Below are 17,858 nucleotides of genomic sequence, written 5' to 3' on the forward strand. Positions count from 1 at the left end.
GGCTATAAAATGGATCCACTTCTATGATTAAGAGATCTTCAACCATTTCCTTTTTTATCACCCTTAACTACTCCAATGCCAGTACCATTACACTTTGGTTACTGGCCACAACTGAGCTTTATAAAAACTACATACAGCTACTGCCTTTTGGCCATAACACACTTAGGAAGATAAACTTTAAACTGTGCCGTATTTTCTTGACTTAAATTCAACACTGCGTATTTTTGTAAAGTTAGAAAGAAATCTCAAATAGCCATCTAATTTTTTGCTCTAGGCAAAGCTACCCAAAAGAGCACATCTTTTGTTAATTAGAGCAATTAGGAAAAAAATTTTTATGTTCAAACTACTGCCACAACAGAACTTAGCTCCTCATTCCTATTCCACAAAGGGTACAGGTTGTTAGTTATCTACCTAAATAACCCTCAAATTATCAAGTTATCAATGACCTCATCTATCAGCTATCAATTGGTGCTGCAATAATGCTACGTGAAATAATCCATCTCAAAACTCAGGTTTTGTAAGATAATAAGCATTATTATTATTATTATTTTGCTCATAAATTTATACGTCAATTGAACAATTCTTCTGGGCTGGGCTAATCTTGGTTAGCCTTGTTCATCTGTTTACAGTCGGCCAACAGGTGAGCTTTGCTTGGCTAGTCTTAGATGGTCACACCCGGCAAAGCTCTCTGTGCAAAGTTTCTGATCTTTCAGCAGGCTACTGTGAGATTAATCTGAGACAAAGCTATTGGCTCAAACAAGTCTCAACAACTCTCAGATTCATGGGGCGGGTGTAAAAAGAACCCATCTCTTGATGGGAGAGCTAGAAATTGCACTGTGAAAGGGGTAGAAACAAGGATGAAGACCACAGTCACTTATTTATGGTACAGCTACCAAAACTTCACATTAAACAATCTAGTACAAATGCTGCTTTCCCTCCATCCTTGAATCTGGATTGTGTAAACACTAACAAGTCACTTTATCACTGCAAAATATGATTTCAAAAATGCTGTTAAACTGAAGGCAAGGTGTACTGAAATTAGACAGCAAATTGAGATTTTAATTTAAGAGCATAAGGAGTTGTAAAAAAAAATGATTTTGTGACCTTAGGAAAAAAATGATGTAAAAGCTATCTCCACACAAGACAACATGAATCTGTATAATTAAGAGGAAATTATATGCTTAAGTGGTTTTTAAGTTTTTTACTTACTATCTATGTATTTAAAACCTACTATATATATATTTGATAAATTATCAGAAATAGTTTTATTCAAAGAACAACACCCATGAACCTTTAAAATGAACCATTTATTAAATCAGACTGTTATTCTTAACAGTTAATGTAAGTTACATGTATGTTTATGTCTGAGTATTTCACATGGAAATTTTTTAAACTCTTATAGGCAAGCAAAATCGTACCACACAATATATAAGTGGGAAGGGGGTACTGCTAAACATTCAAATAAGGCAAGTATTTAAAAACGGTAAAACAATAACTAAAAAAAAAAAAATTCAAGCATTCCTTTAAGAGAATTCAATACTACTAGCTAAATGTACTTTCTGAGTGTATTCATATAATCAAGGCAGTGTTTCCTCTTGTAAAACATCAGGAAATGGAATAAGGCTCATTAATAGATACAGCTGCCTTCAAGATTTCAATCTCAGTTGCTTTCTTTAAATTAAAATTCACAAAGTGCACAATTAAGATATCAAAAAACTGAATCTGCTACTCTAACAACAGCTGTCCATGCTTAATACTTAGTGGTTTATTTGACCAAATTATCTTTTCAGGGAAAAATAAAAAAGATAAGCCACTGTAAAACATTTAGTTTGAAGTGTATGCTAATATTTTTCTTAGAAATCAAAAATTATGGAGGAAAAGTGTTATTTATCATAAGGAAAAGAAAGCAAAACACTGGAATGACCAAACATTTTCAAAGAACAAGCACCACAAAGGACATTCGCATTCAGTTTTGTAATATTTATCAATGCATTTTTCTTACTCCAACCAATCTACTTCATCAAATTCTGAATCATCTTCTGAATCACTATATTCCACAGCAATGCGGCGAGACAGGATGGTGGCAACATCATTTTCAATGCGTTCGTGTTTAGCTTCCTGTTCACGCTGCTCTTCTACTTTGCGTAGCTGAATACCTGATAGAGAAAAACCAAAGCATTCACTGTAAGCCAAGATACTAAATATATCATATTATTAATCTTTTTGGAATAAAATCACATACATGTGAGAAATACTAAGAGGAAAACAAAAACCAAGATCTATTAAAAAGAATTTGAAAGGATCATATTTAGAATCACATTAATTTGGTCAATTAATTCTTTCCTTATCTGCAATACTAGTTGGTCAAACTTACTAGCTATCCCAGTGAATATCTACAGTTTGTTTAGGTATGATGGTCTACTGTGCCTCTGTACTCACCAACCCCCTCCCACGCCCCCCGAAAAGTTAACCAGTGGTCAAATAAACATTGTTGAGTATGTTTTCTGTGGCTTTACTCTCCCCAATACTTGAGGGAAAGGCACTATTTTTCATTCTATATTGTCAGTGTTTGGCTTATAGTAGGTGCTTAGGAAATGTCAGCTGAATAAATGAATGAATATGAGAAGTCTTTCCTTGGTTACTAACGGAGGAACTTTAATCCTGTAAAGCCATCTGGTAGAGCAAGTGTCACTGATACACCAAATGGACAGCCTTACTACAGAAGAAAATACCATTTTTAAAGGAGTTACCATACATATTAAACATAATGTAAAGGGTTTTAACTAAATTTTCTATAACTTATAAGTCTGATATTCTCAATCATTCAGTAAACATTTTAAGAATCCCCAAGTAGGAAAATAAAATAATTAAATGTAATATTTTCTCTGGCAAATGATTTAAAATAAAAGTTAAGGGCACCTGGATGGCTCAGTCAGTTGAGCATCTGACTCTTGATTTTGGCTCAGATCATGATCTCAATTTGTGAGATAGAGCCCCATGTTGGGCTCTGCACTGACAGCATGGAGCCTGCTGGTCTTCCCCTACTCGCGTGTGCTCTCCCTCAAAATAAATGAAACTTAAAAAAAATGTAAGTTGAACATAGCTTTCCTTTCTAAAAACCACTTGTGCAAAAATATGATCATCTACAATTTTATTAATGAGAAAATGTTATTGTGCCAAATATTTAGAAAGTTCCTAATGCTACCATAGCAATGCTTTTAATGGCCTGGAGAAAGTTACCTTTTCGTATTGCTTCCAGAAGAACACTCCTGGCGTCACTGATTACAGGTAGAGTTGATGGATGACGCTTTGGCTCAGAAGCAGGTATAACTTGTGATGGAGGAGATGGAGGCATTAATGGAACATGGGGACCTGGGGCAGTAGATGGAGCTGGATGTAGCCCAGAGGGAGGATGAGTAAGAGCGGCAACTGTGACAGGTGACGATGGTCGAATGCCAGGTGGAGGCAGAGGAGGCGGAGGTGGGGGTGGAGGCAGCCCCTGGACTTCACCTTGTGGGAGTGGATGAACTGGTACAGTCTCACATACTGGGGCAGCTCTAGCTACTGGTGGGGAGGGCTGTACTAGAGGAGGTGCAATTGGAGGAGGAGCTGGGTGAAGAACTCCAGGGGCAATCTGAAGAGGAGCTGGAGGCGGTGGTACCGCTGGAGCTTGCAAAGCAGTGGCTGGAGGTGGAGGTGGGGGAGGTACTGGTGGGGGAGGAGTTGAAGTCATTGAAGCTCTTAATGAAGAAGTTGACAAGGCAGATGGAAGAGGTGGTGGAGGAGGCGGGGGGGTAGGGCTCACAAACACAGGTGTCCTGCCTGTAGCTGGTGACTGAGGGCGATTTTCTATCAAACCTGTAGCAGAACTGAAATGATAAAGAAACCCTAGCAAGTTACTCAAAGAGAAAAACCGAACCGCATGACACATATGACTATCAATAATGATATCAAGGTAGATGTATTAACATGATCATATAGAAATTAAAAATTCTTCAGTATTTAGGATGGAATGAATTTGCCAAGAAAATTAACGGGTGTTGCTTTCATTTCTAAGATTCCAGATGGTCTCGTCCTTTCATGCACCTGTCAGAATACACTCAAGCATTTTATGCTTACTTTGATAAATAAAAGGCTCAATTCTATGCTGTGATAGGAGTCTTTATAATGACTCAACATTTATCACATTACAATATTTGCAGCAATACCTGTGGTCATTACAATGCTGTATTTATATTGAAGCTATTAAGACTCATTATGTCATTTCAGTAAAATCAATAACAACTAATTACAAACCACAAAAGGAAAATTAGGACTGTCAACCCTTCCTGAGGATGGAACATTGAGTGACTCAGTGATAGAAGGTTGATCTTTTTAACTGAAAATTATAAAGCTGATCTCTATTTACCTATTAAAAATTTTATAATAAACTTCAAAACTGCTTTACTGAAAATTATGAGCAATTGCTTATTCTCTCTCAAATTCTCAAAGTATTCCCCCTAATACCAAGTTAACACTCATAATCATATCTTTAGTTCTCATTTCTTAGTCCCTTACCATATTCTAAAAATTCTTAATTTTTATTAATATACTACACATCATGTGCTTGATAATAAAGGTATAATAAAATGAAAGACACTCTAATCTTTAAAGTGAATTCTCATTAGCTACATTTTTCCCAAGAGTACGGGTCAGCTCTTATCAGAGGCTGGCAAATTACATCCCACAGGTCAAATCCGAATTGCTCCCTGTTTTTGTAAATAAGGTTTAGCTGGAACACAAATAGTCATTTATGTATAGTCCATGGCTGTTTTCATGCAACAGTGGCAGAGTTGAGTAGTTGTGACAGAAACCGTAATGCCCACAAAGCCTAAAACACTTGCTAGCTGATCCTTTCAAGAAAAAGGTTACCAACCCCTGAGAAGCAACATCAAATGCCTGTCCCAGCATACCTGATACAGGTGGGTATGGGTTTCGCATCTCCCGCTCCATGCATTGGTGGGGGTGGAGGAGGTTCATGTGGTCTGACTAAGACCCTTTCCTCAGCTCTAGTCAGAAGTTCACTCATCTGACTAAATGGCAAGGCAGAAAGTGAGTAAGAGCCATCCATATGATCCACATATGTCTGAGGTCTAAAAAAAAAAAAAAAAAAAATACAGTATCAGTGTATTTTTCTTGAATTATTAATGGTATAAAGTGTTGTACAGGAAACATTTAAGCTTTATCTTTTGAATGCCAACGTTTTAATCACTATTATGAAACTTCAGAAATTTGTTACACTTATCTTGATTTTCAAACAAAGAATGCTGCTCATAATGTAACCTTTCCTTGCAGTTATTTTATTATTTCATAATATAATACTAATTCAATTCACAAGGATAAAAAGTATTACATACAGAATCTCATAAACAAAATTAACTTTTCAGTAAATTGTGTTCAAAGCTATATACCCCTCTGTTTCATTTTTTTAAACAAGATGCCAATGACAAAAAGCTAGAATATGAAAACTGGAGTCTTAAACCTAAATGACTTCCAAATATCTTGTATCAGCGAGAAAGGCCTCCATGATACTAGCACCACAAGGATGACTAACTACATTGTTTTGTCTTTTTGATGTTTTCAAAGGTGTTAGGGTACTCAGAAAATAACTGAGTAACAAAGCAACAAATGACATAAGATCAGATTTAAGCAAAATTTCAGATACCTTGAGCATGTGAAGGTTTTATAAATATTTGCTGATTGTAGTGCATGCTGGGGACACATGTACACAAAACAAATTAGAAACTACAGCTGACTTTGAACACAGGTTTGAACTGAGCAGGCCCACTTATATAAGGATTTTTTACAGTAAAGCACTGTAAATGTATTTTCCGTATCATTTTCTTAACATTTTTTCTGTAGCTTTGTTGTAAGAATACAGTATACAATACACATAGCATACAAAATATGTGTTATGGATTATTTATGTTCTCAGTAAGGCTCCCCAGTCAACAGTAAGCTATTAGTAGCTAAATTTTGGATAGCCAAAAGTTACATGTGGATTTTCAACTGCACAAGGGATTGGTGCCCCTAACTCCCTTGTTGTTCAAGAATCAACGAAATTGTACTTATAGTACTGGATCAGGTAATGCTGGTAATACTGTAACTACGTAACAGCAGTAAAAATCAGTGTTTATCTATAGATTATTATTTAAAAAAATAAATCTCAATTCTTTCAACAATGCATATAAATATCTTACATGTGTATTACTCCTAAATTGGTAAGATACTGGCCTAATAGTTTACATGTATTATTCCAAAGAAAACTTTAAGCGCTTTTTCCATTAAAAAATCAATAATTAGGGGCGCCTGGGTGGCGCAGTCGGTTAAGCGTCCGACTTCAGCCAGGTCACGATCTCGCGGTCCGTGAGTTCGAGCCCCGCGTCAGGCTCTGGGCTGATGGCTCGGAGCCTGGAGCCTGTTTCCGATTCTGTGTCTCCCTCTCTCTCTGCCCCTCCCCCATTCATGCTCTGTCTCTCTCTGTCCCAAAAATAAATAAAAAACGTTGAAAAAAAAAATTAAAAAAAAAATCAATAATTATAATATATACAATAATAACTATAATCAGTCAACTATACACAAATTTCTTCACAGAGAGATGCTAGTATAATGTTTATTAGGGTAGCATGTTACTCAGATGGGGCCCCCTGGCTACTGAGAAAGGAAAAAGACCTGTTCTATAGCTCTGCAAAAGGGGATGAGTGATTTTGTTTAAAAAGTCCTGATATAACTGAGGTGGGAGATGTGGCATAGAAAGGAAGTCAGGAGAAAGAAAAAGAAACAAAATATTACCCTTTCTCAGTTCCTATTTTATATGTAGTGAATCTGTAATATTTCAAAAAGAAATTCCAGACCCCATTGCTCTACTATGAAGTTCTAGCAGACTCTGCCTGAAATACTGACAGAGAGCTGAGAGTTCATATGAAACCCTGAAGATCATCTCCTCCAACCACCTCTTTCTATAGATGACAAAACTAAAATCCAGGTGTGAAAATGACCTGCCCATGATCAGACTTTAGTAGGCTCACAGTGGTCAGGGTTTCAAAATGATTTCTATAGCTAAAGTAGCTGGTTCAACAGTTCAGGACTTTAAGACTTAAGAGGCACAGATATTAGAAATAAAGCCAGTATTTTATCATTAATTTTGTTAAAAAACAAAAAAAGAAAAGAAACCTTGTTTCAAAATGAGAGGCTGGGCCATTAGCAACTTCAATATGCTTATGTAAGAGATTAGCATCATCTTCAGCCAGCTCTGGACCTTGGGCCAGCTTCTGCCATTCTCTCCGCCTGTCATGAGGTGCTCTTGGCACTTTTTCTGGTTCATGAGGACGATCTAGATTTTTCTGCTATAACAGATGTATTGAAACAAAGCCAAATGCTGAAGTGCTAAGTTTTTAAAAAGAAGTTATAACAATCAAAATAAAATTCTAACATTAATACTGAAAAAGACAATGCCATCATAATATAGTTAAAGTAACACAGAGACAGTTCATTTGTACGTTCAGAGTTAAATCTTAGTTAGTTTGCTTGTAATCCCAGTTTCTTGTCATGTTTCTTTAACTTCTAATTTGAATTCACGCACCAGATAAAAACAGTATGCCTACATAATAAAATTTGAGGTCAGAAAGTCCTTCCAGATGAAAAACAGATTCACCAACTCTGCTCCCACATCTATTAGTTTTTACTATAATGAGTGAAATTTCTACCATTAATGGCACTGCCTACCTTTAACCAAAACCTGAAAATTTATTAAGGCTATGTAATCTGGAAAGTGACCAATTAGCCAGCCAATACATTAGAAAAAATCCAAACATCCAATTAACTCATGATAACTGTATCACTCAACAGGAAACAGGATATTCAAAAAACAAAACAGAAACTAAATCAAACTGTGGGAAAAAGCACAGAGGGGTCTAGAGTAGGTGTAATGAAGTCAAATGCCCAAAGGGGCTAAGCAGATCACATACATGAATCAAGAAAGTTGGGCATAAGATGGGGACTACAGTGACTAAACAAGCATGTCCAACTAAGGCTTTCCAGTTCAAAAATTTTAAAACCACTGTGTTTGTCCAACAAAACAGTGACTGCAGGCATACTCTGAGCTGCCAGTCACCAGTTTGCAAACTTTGGCTAGAACACTGGGATACTGTCTAGTACAGAAAATAATAACATGAAGGCATTATGGGGAAAAGGGAGGAGAGAAGAGATAGCTACAGAAGAAACAGAGGGAGGATGAGAACAGATTTTGCATCTTTCATAATTCTGCCTAAATCCAATTTTCCTTCCCTCTTTATTTCTAGTTCTCATCAACATGGAATAAAACAGATCCAAATGTTTATTACAAAGTAGAATATGATAACACAGCAGACAGAGATAACAGGAATTTAGGGAGATTAAAATAATCTTTCCAAAACATTTAGGATATGATCTGTGTTAAGAAAATATTAGCTTAATCTACTTTGCCAATATCTGCAAAATATTCCTTCATCCCTTCTTGCCAGAATGCCCTTCTCTTCTCTGGTCCACTTAATTCCTATTTGTTCTTTGAAATTTATTATAAGCTTTGCTGAAAGCATTTACCAACCCTGTTCTCTGGCTAAAGCAGGTAGTTCTGTGCTACCTAAACCTTCCATGCATACCTCTGTTATGGCACTTATCATGCCATAATATAAGAATCTGATTGCTCATCTGTTCCCCAATTAGTCTGTGATCCTCCTGTGTGGTTATAAAGACTTCAGTATAAAACTGACAAAATACAAGATTAATAAAGTTCCATGTATGCAACAAAACACAAATACATGAAAACTAACTTCAATTTTTTCAATCTCTTGTAATACCTTCTGTTTCCTCTTTTCCTTCCTCTTATCCTCTGTATCTTGCAACATTTTTTCTTTCCATAGATCAAAGAAATATGAAGGATTGGTATAAAATTTCAAACCTTCTTTACCATCATCTCTGAAATAAAAAATATCAATTAGAACATTTATCAGTAAGACTTAGAGAGGCAATCAGAATAATTTTACTAAAATGTTTTTCCTATCAGTGAAATACAGAATGTGTAAAAATATTGACGAAATAAATTAGAATACTGCATCAATATTCTCACAAATCAGACAAAAAACTAAGGAAAATGGAAACCCAGGAGTTTTTCAGAGATGGTGTTACTAATCTGAAGAACGGCTGGACAATTTTCATCTCTAACTAGTGCTGAATACCAACTTTTCTACAAGTCCTCTGGGAAATTCCAGTAATTACAAAAGGTTCTGCCAAAGATAAAAGCCTGAAAGACAATAATATCATTTACAATGGAGATATTACAAAGAGTTTCTACCAATACTGCAATTTACTTATTACCTTACGAACCCCCCCGCCCCCCACATTTCCTTTAATTGTCATGCTAGTAGTAACAGTTATTTTATCCAATGACTTGCACACTGATAAAACCGCTTCGAATAAGTATCTGAATACTATTTTATTCAGGATATGGGTGGTGTATCTTAAATTACCCATTTAACAAATCATGTGGAACTACCCCCAAAGAAAGCCTGAGTAATTCCAGATTTTATTTTAAATGGTAAAAAACATTTTTAAAATAGATACTACATATTCATTATGTAAAGGCTTAATGCATATAGATCAAGAGTAGATATGAGCAAGCAAAAACGATATTAATTTTGTTAGTGTGGTGGAATTTTGAGCCCTTTTTATTTTTCATCTGACCGGATATTACATTAAAAAGACAATAACAACTCCTTGTGTCTCAAAACAACTCCCTTGAGTAAGTCTCGTCTTTTGTATGCCAGAACCTTGGGAACGTATGTAGTGAATAAAGCACAAGTTTTCTAAGGGTGGTGGATAAAGAGGGTTCTCTGTGTTGATCAAAAGTCCAGTGACATAAAGCATATTTGGGGATTTAGCATATAAAGGTAGACTGCTACCTATCTGAACATGCAGTATGAAAGTAAATAGCCAGCCTTCATATTTATTAGCCCACTGACCTATACGGAGTGAGTATATTGAGAGGTGGAGGCTGTTCACAAACATCATACGTCTCCTGTAACGGAATAGGCAAAGTCTTGCGGTCGAAAAGCTGCTGATCTTGAATCGTAGAACTTCGGAAAGCTTTTCTCATTGTTATATCTTGCAAAGACACTAAAACAAAAATCAAAAATGTATTTTATTTATTTTACTAAGTGGATTTAACATAAGGACAAATTCACATACTGTGTTTAAGAGTCAGCATGGTTCAGGAAGTTGTGACTGTAGTGGCTTGAGAATCAGGAACCACATTTTAAGTGCTCTATCATTATGTCCCAATATCATTTTGTCTCTGATCTTCCCAATCAGATACGTTTCAATGCACCTTTGATTTCTAAGGCTCAAAAGGCTGTAATGATGCCTGAAGCATATCTATATTTCCCACCAAAAATACCTTTCACTTTTCTCTACTTGCCATTACTACCCCCCACTAACCTACATCCTCTTCTTTCTTTTTTAAATAATCTTTTTCTCTCATTTCTCTTTATTACTTTTATTTAGCTTATACCAATAACACTGAAGGAATTACTTAGTCCTCAGTTGCATTCTTGGCTATATTGACCTCTATGCTAGCTAGACTATAAATATTATACATACGCTATAAACTTAAAACATACTTTACCATAAAGAAAATATTTTCAAGTACTGGGCAATCTATATCATCATCTATTTCACTTATCTTTTATCTCATACTATAAGAATCTCTACTTACCTATGGGCTAAGACTAAGACTGTCTTGCACATTAGTATCTCCAGTAACTAGCATAAAATAACTTCATTTACTCATTTTCTTTTGAAGCATGCAGCATGTTAAAATAAGAAATGTATCAAATCTTTTTCCATTTTTTTAAATGTTTATTTTTGAGAGCGAGAGACAGAGTGTGAGTGGGGGAAGGGCAGAGAGAGACAGAGAGAGACAGACAGAATCTGAAGCAGGCTCCAGGCTCTGAGCTGTCAGCACAGAGCCTGATGCAGGGTTCTACCTCAAGAACCGCAAAACCATGACCTGAGCTGAAGTTGGAAGCTCAACTGATTAAGCCACCCAGGCACCCCAGAAATGTACCAAATTAGTACATTCTTAACTCTTAGGATGACTTTCTGATATTGAAAAAGTAAGTGATTTCTTACATATTTAATTAATATGGCTTTTAAGTATACAGATAAATGCTTTATGCCATAGCAAGTTCTTAAACTTTTCTTTAAACAATTCGTAAACTATTCTTCTCCCTAAAACAATATCTCTACCATCCTCACAAGTATTCACTCAGCATGAATATTCAGATCTATGGAATAGCTGGAGCAGCATGGCTCTACAATGGCCACATCATGACTACATTCCCAGCAATTTCTCTGCTGTATGATCTGTAACACACTTAAAACATCAAAATAAAATTCAGAGAAGGAAAAAAATTTTTCCTCATTATTACTAAAGAGTGATGTAAAAGATATTTAATGAATACAGACTCTATGTGCGAGATGTTCTCAATAATTTTTATTTTATTTAATTTTATTTATTCAATGAAAATAGATGTTATTATTCCATTTTAAAGATAAGAAAACCAAGACTAGGAAACATTACATAACTGGCCAAAGGCAAAATAAGCAGCAGAATCGGATTAGAAAACCCAGACCTGTCTGCCTTTGAGACTGACCCTTTCACGCTAACAACACATGCTGTTCTCTGGCTCCCATCAGATGTGGCCTCTGTTTTCTACAATCAAAATGGACCGATTCTTGCCACTCTCCCACTCCACTTATTTACCATAAGTATATAACCAAGATGGAACTTAGTGTTTAGTCTCCCAAAACGGTCTTACTCAAGGAGAGAACATATAATGTAATAAGCACTTTTCTATCTTCAACTGCTCTCATTTACCATTTGTCTTATTAACAGGTCACTAAGACAAAAGCCTTCCAGTTACCAAAACAACATCTGATATTTAAATAGTACTATGTAACAGTAAGTCAACACAATATTTGTAAACATAATTAAATACAATAGTATAGGTCTTTGTTTAAAAACTCATTTTTTTTACACACTTTCTAAACTATATTGGTAGTTCTCACCATTACTTAAATGATTTACTAGTAATTTGAAAACAAAAATATTAATATTACACTCTGTAATTTAAGTATTATATTCATAATATTACTTTACGTGAACTCTTACTGAGTTTAAAAATCTAGGTTAAATAGCTTTGAACACTTCTATACAATATCCCCAAAATAGTATCAAATTAAGCAATTCAGCTTTTAGATTCTGAATCCTTCTCCAATGTTCACCATAAGCTTAAAGGAAATTATAAACAATTCTGATGGTTATTGGCACATTAAGATTTTTTTAAATACTTAAACATATCTTTAAAGTTATTTAACTATTACGTATATTTTTGTTTTCAATTTCAAATGGAGTGCTAAGATATTTGTTAAAATTTAACAGTATTTTGAAACTGTTGATCTTTATTTCTGTTACACATAGGAACTATCTCTGTATTCTTGTATTATTAGATGGCATATATTTATAGCTTAAACGTTTAACTTTGAAAAGTTTGAATGTAAATGATATATCTGAAAGTATGGTCATAAAATATTTTTTCACCACTAGCAATTATTTCAAGAATTTCATGAAGTGTAGTTAATACACATATACATGCTTCAAAGGATATCACTAACAAAACCACTCACAGAATGGGAGGTAATATTTGCAAATCATGCATCTGAGAAGGGACTTAAATCAAGAACGTATACAGAATTCTTATAACTCAACAACAAAAAGAAAAATATTCTAATTTAAAAATGGGGAAAGGACCTCCAAAGAAGATACACACATGTCTGATAAGCCAGTTAAACCCTAGTTTTAAATCCTGGCTCTACTACTTCCTGCTGGATAACTTGTCTCTACATGGCTACAAGCCTTGAGAAAATGCTCAACATCATTAGTCATCAGGGAAATGCAAATACATTCTACATCATGAAGCAATATTAAAAACATTATGCTAAAGGAAAGAAGTCAATCACTAAAGGTCACGTACTGTATTATTCCATTCAAAAGAAATGTCTAGAATAGGCAAATCCATGGGACTTGAAAATAGATTTTCTACTTGAAAGTAGATTAGTGACTGCTAGAAGCTGGGGGAAAGAGGATTTAGGGAGTAACTGCAAATGGGTATATGGTTTCTTTTTTGAGTGATGAAAATGTTCTAAAATTGATTATGGTGATAGTTGCGTTAACTGTGAATATACTAAAAACTACTGAATTGTACACTTTAATGTCAGACAGGTTCATTGTAGGGTGTATGAAATACATGTCAATAAAGCTGTTTAAGAAAAAAAAAGTTCTATTTTGATAAGAAAATCATATCTAGACCTATGAACTTATATATTTGCAAGCAGTAGAAACTTAATATGACAAGTATTTATCTCTACTTATTTAGGTTTTAATTAGGTTACATAAAAAGAAGCTGGGATGAGCACTAGGTATTTTATGTAAGTGATGAATCATGGGAATCTACTCCCAAAGCCAAGAGCATACCATATACACTGTATGTTAGCTAACTTGACAAGAAGTTATATTTAAAAAAAAAAAAAAAAAAATATATATATATATATATATATATATATATATATATATATGGTGAAGATATCTACCATTACATTCTACTTTTTGCTTTTTCCAGTGATATCTTCTATTATTTTTATTCAAATTTAGGTATGTTATGTACCTTGTACTTATACTAAAAATGTTATTCAACAAAAAAATATTTTGAAGAAAGGGATATGAGATATTCTATATATATTATTTAATAATAATTCTCTAGGGAAAATAACTAAATTATGTTCTAAATAGTTTCATTTCTTTTTGTATAAGGAAAAAGAACCCAAAAAATCTAAAAGAGGAATTTGAGACACAACAGCATTCAATGTATTCTATCAAAGTATAAAATGTCATTTTACCACTAAAGTTTTTCCCATTATGTCAGCCTGTAATGTATTGTTTTTTTTCTCAGATATCCCTGGTTTAATACTTAATATAGAATACTTTTATCCAACATATTGGCAATTTGGGTTTTTTGGGAAATGTTCATTTAAGGTGGGGAGTAACATTCAAACAATTAGATCAGAGTTCATCAATTTAATATGCACACACAAAAGAATATTAAAAGGAATTACATTCTTAAGGAATCAAACCTAAAATTTCAAGTAATTTTCCAATAACTTATTTCTAGGACAGAAGTATACAAATAAATTATAAAGGAAAAAAGAATGGAGAAAAGGTCTGGTTAAAAATTTTAGGTCAAATAACTAAAAGCTATTCAATATACAAAGAAAAGAGGCAAAAAAGAAAAAGAGAATAGAAAAGCCAGAAGAGTCACACTAATGGTATTTATAGATAATTACAACAGGTACATCAAAGGTCATCGGTAAAAAAGACTTGTGATAAATTTGTGTTTAATATTGTTTTTAAATATATTGCTCATCTCACCAAACCCAAAATATATATGTGACAGAAAATATAATATGAATAAACTTACATTCTTCTTCCTTAGGGTCAAGCTGTGTAACACTAACAGATAAACGGTCCACACGTTCTTGTAATGAGTTAACTCTGAAGGAAAAACTATGTGCCTCATTGAACAATTCTCCAAATATATCTTCAGCATACTTACCTAGGCAAAAATGAAACATATACCATAAATTTAATGTGATGAGAGATAAATATCAATTTAACATTTAAAAGTGTTATCCTAATGAATTTGACATTTATTTGGAACTAGTTTATACAACCCTAGCCTAAAAGTAAATGAATTGAGACAAAGTGATAAAACAACATAAACCCTGGGAAATCTGGTTTTAAACACTAGTTCTACCACATCCTGCTACGTGACTTATGCCTAAAATGCAAATACTCTACCTGCTTAATCCGTATCTACCCATCTGGTGAGGGTTAGAGAACGCTATGATGAAAAAGTACATACAAATAATATATCTTTTAAATCAGTGTTCATAAATAAACTCTACACTAGAATTGAATTTCAGGCCAACTGACAGAATCTAAGAGTCTTCATAAGCCCAGCAGAAGACCAGTCTCAGATATGCCCAAAACGTACATTCTGAAAATCTGTGAGATATATTCATGTTCTATCTAGTTTCTTAAAAAATAATCCTAAATCTAAAATCGCTGTATTTTCTCTAGTCATATAAATTTCTAATACTGAAAAGAATAAGAGAAAATACTCCTATTATAAAAGGAGAAAAAAATAGAAATTTCTATCTAGTAAGTAAGCCAGGGAGAAGTTTAGGCAATCTATAATGAAAAATATTCAGTGTATTTAGAACATATAAAGTAATGCATACTTACAATATAAAGATGAGTCAATTACTATGTACACCTTTGAATAAAAAAAAATTGACAGTCTTGCTAAATTAAGACATTTTAGACCCAAGCATACTGTATAGGTTAAGTCTAGCTCCACAGTAAACTCTTTTCAGACAGTTCCTGAGACAGACAGAGGTAATTAATATTTATTAAAAGAATTCACTAATCTCACTAGTTTATATTTGAATAATATTGCATTTATTCCAAGGTATTTCAATATAATATCTGTTAAATCAACAAGCATTTAATGAGAGCTCACCCTGTGCCTTTTTTTCAAAGTATTTAAATATAGTATCTGTTAAATCAACAAACATTTAATGAGAGCTCACCTTGTGCCAGGCAGGTGTATGACCTACCGAAGGCACCAAAAAGTAAAACATAAAATTCCTGGCCTAGAAGATTCTATGGTCTTTAAGAAAAAAAATCAGAACTTCAATCTCTCTATATTAGATCAAGAACTTTAATGTTTCTATAAAAATATGATAAAAATGAATAGTTTTGTATATATTCATTTACTCACATATATCTTTAAACCAAATAGACTGAAAATGTCTTATGTGCCAGACCTTGTACCAGACCCTGCAGATATAAAAATGATGGAAGAAGGTCTCTGCCATTGATGAGTTTTGAACAAGAGGGAGAAACAGATATCTAAACAAATATGAAAAGCAATTTAATAAATAAGTCCAAATCTTTGTTCCATTCACTTTGAGACCTTGGTATCAATTTCCTCACACCTGTAAAATAGGGATAAAAATATCTGCTTCAAAAAGAATTTATAAGGAAAGGAGACACAGTGAACAAAGGACCTGGCAGAGTTCCACGTACAGGGTAGGAGGTCAACAATAGGCAGCTCTTACTATATACAAGGTAAGAGCCACAGAACACAAATTAGGTAAGATGCACCTAGTTTTGAATGTGGGATGGTGTCTGAGATGCTTCCAGAGACAGAGTTTCTCTGGCAGATAAGGAAAGCATCCCAACTGTAAGAAAGGGCAGGTATAAAGTCATTCATTTTTTTCAACAAACATTAAGGATACAAATGCTAGGAACAGAAGAGACAATTTCATCCCTAAAAGAGCTTAGTTTAATACAAGGATCCTTAATTTAAACCAATGGAAATTATACACAGATTTTTTAAAATATATTTGCATTTTTCTAAAGAGAGAGCCCACAGTTTTTCAACAGATTTTTAAGTAAGAGTCTATGCTCCTCCCCACTACAGGTTTAAGTGCTAATGTATCACTGGATAAAATAAACATCCCATCTGTTCTCTTTTCACATCCTTTCTTACTTTCCACATCTACCTCCTTTTCTTCGAGGTGAAAGGAATAAAATTTGCAATGTAAAACTGGGCATGTACATGAATTTGAACTAAGCTTAGAAGTATTATACTACTTACCTATTTGAGAACCTACTTGGTTTCCTTACCACTTATCATCTATGATGTTAAAACTAAATCTTCTCAACTAAAATTCTATGTCTTCCAAAATCAGTGTCCACCATACATAGCATCCCACATCACCTGTCCCTTTAATCCCCCTTACATTTTTATTTTTGCCTCTATTCATTTGCCTAATTCTTCATGCAAGCTAAAAATGCCTTCCTTCCTCATTCCTCTCCATTTTCCAAATTCTTTTGTTCCTTAAAGGCCCAATTCAATTCACATTTCATTCAGCAAGTCTCCTCTAATGACTTCACCTTATGCTTATCTCTCTTTTCTCAGTTCCTATAATCTAAAACTCATGATTTTAATTATATACATGATCACACTGTTCAGAATAACTTCAGTATTTATCATACTCAACTCTTCAATTCAAATGGGGTATACTCTTCAGACAAGAACCTTGTAGCTTTATCACACAGCAAAGTATTAGTGTTATCTGTCATTGTCTGTGTTTCTAATTAGTCTTATCAAGCCAATCTACTTATCCTCCCTCCTACTTGCTATCTATCTGTCAAATTTAGGCTCTATCAACTCATCTTGGTAGCATGAACTGGCTGTATTCAACAGAAGAATGGCCTTGGGAAAAGAGAATGGTAAAAGATTCCTCAGGTAATTAGAGTCTCAATGGTCATTAAGTAAAACAATAATAAGATGGGAAAGAATTTTAGTATAACAGAAGAAATTTATAGAAAGTGAATTCTATGTCTTCAGTAATTATATATTATCTTTTATAAATTGTGTTCTACTAGGAAAAACATTTTGTGGGGAAGAAGTCAGGAGGATGTCCCCTAAGCCAAGACCAAGCTCTGCAGTTTACCTTTATTGCTGCGTTCTGTTAACGCTTTTGGTTAAGTGAACACCTCAATGACCTAGAACCATTTTGGATAGCCAAGTTTACTAGGTAATTCAGAGATTATTTAATGAACTAATTATTTTAACTATTTTGGATGAATGCTG

General features: G+C 34.0%; 1 protein-coding gene across 2 annotated transcripts in view; it reads right to left on the reverse strand.

Moving 5' to 3' along the window:
- Positions 1-1,288: 1,288 nt before the first annotated feature.
- The window catches only part of WASF1 (WASP family member 1), a 70,499-nt gene continuing 53,929 nt past the window's right edge, over positions 1,289-17,858 (reverse strand). The window contains exons 3-9 of one of the 2 annotated variants that reach the window (XM_049654161.1): positions 14,610-14,744; positions 10,038-10,191; positions 8,877-8,994; positions 7,213-7,382; positions 4,953-5,132; positions 3,241-3,869; positions 1,289-2,156 (exon numbers count right to left, since the gene is read on the reverse strand). In XM_049654161.1, coding sequence (XP_049510118.1) covers positions 1,999-2,156; positions 3,241-3,869; positions 4,953-5,132; positions 7,213-7,382; positions 8,877-8,994; positions 10,038-10,191; positions 14,610-14,744 — 1,544 coding nt within the window. In that variant the 3' untranslated portion in view covers positions 1,289-1,998. Of the gene's footprint in view, positions 2,157-3,240; positions 3,870-4,952; positions 5,133-7,212; positions 7,386-8,876; positions 8,995-10,037; positions 10,192-14,609; positions 14,745-17,858 lie in introns of both variants that reach the window. The other variant, XM_049654160.1, reaches the window with a different exon arrangement.

This window comes from Panthera uncia (genome assembly GCF_023721935.1).
Source record: "Panthera uncia isolate 11264 chromosome B2 unlocalized genomic scaffold, Puncia_PCG_1.0 HiC_scaffold_24, whole genome shotgun sequence".
Lineage (NCBI taxonomy): Eukaryota > Metazoa > Chordata > Mammalia > Carnivora > Felidae > Panthera > Panthera uncia.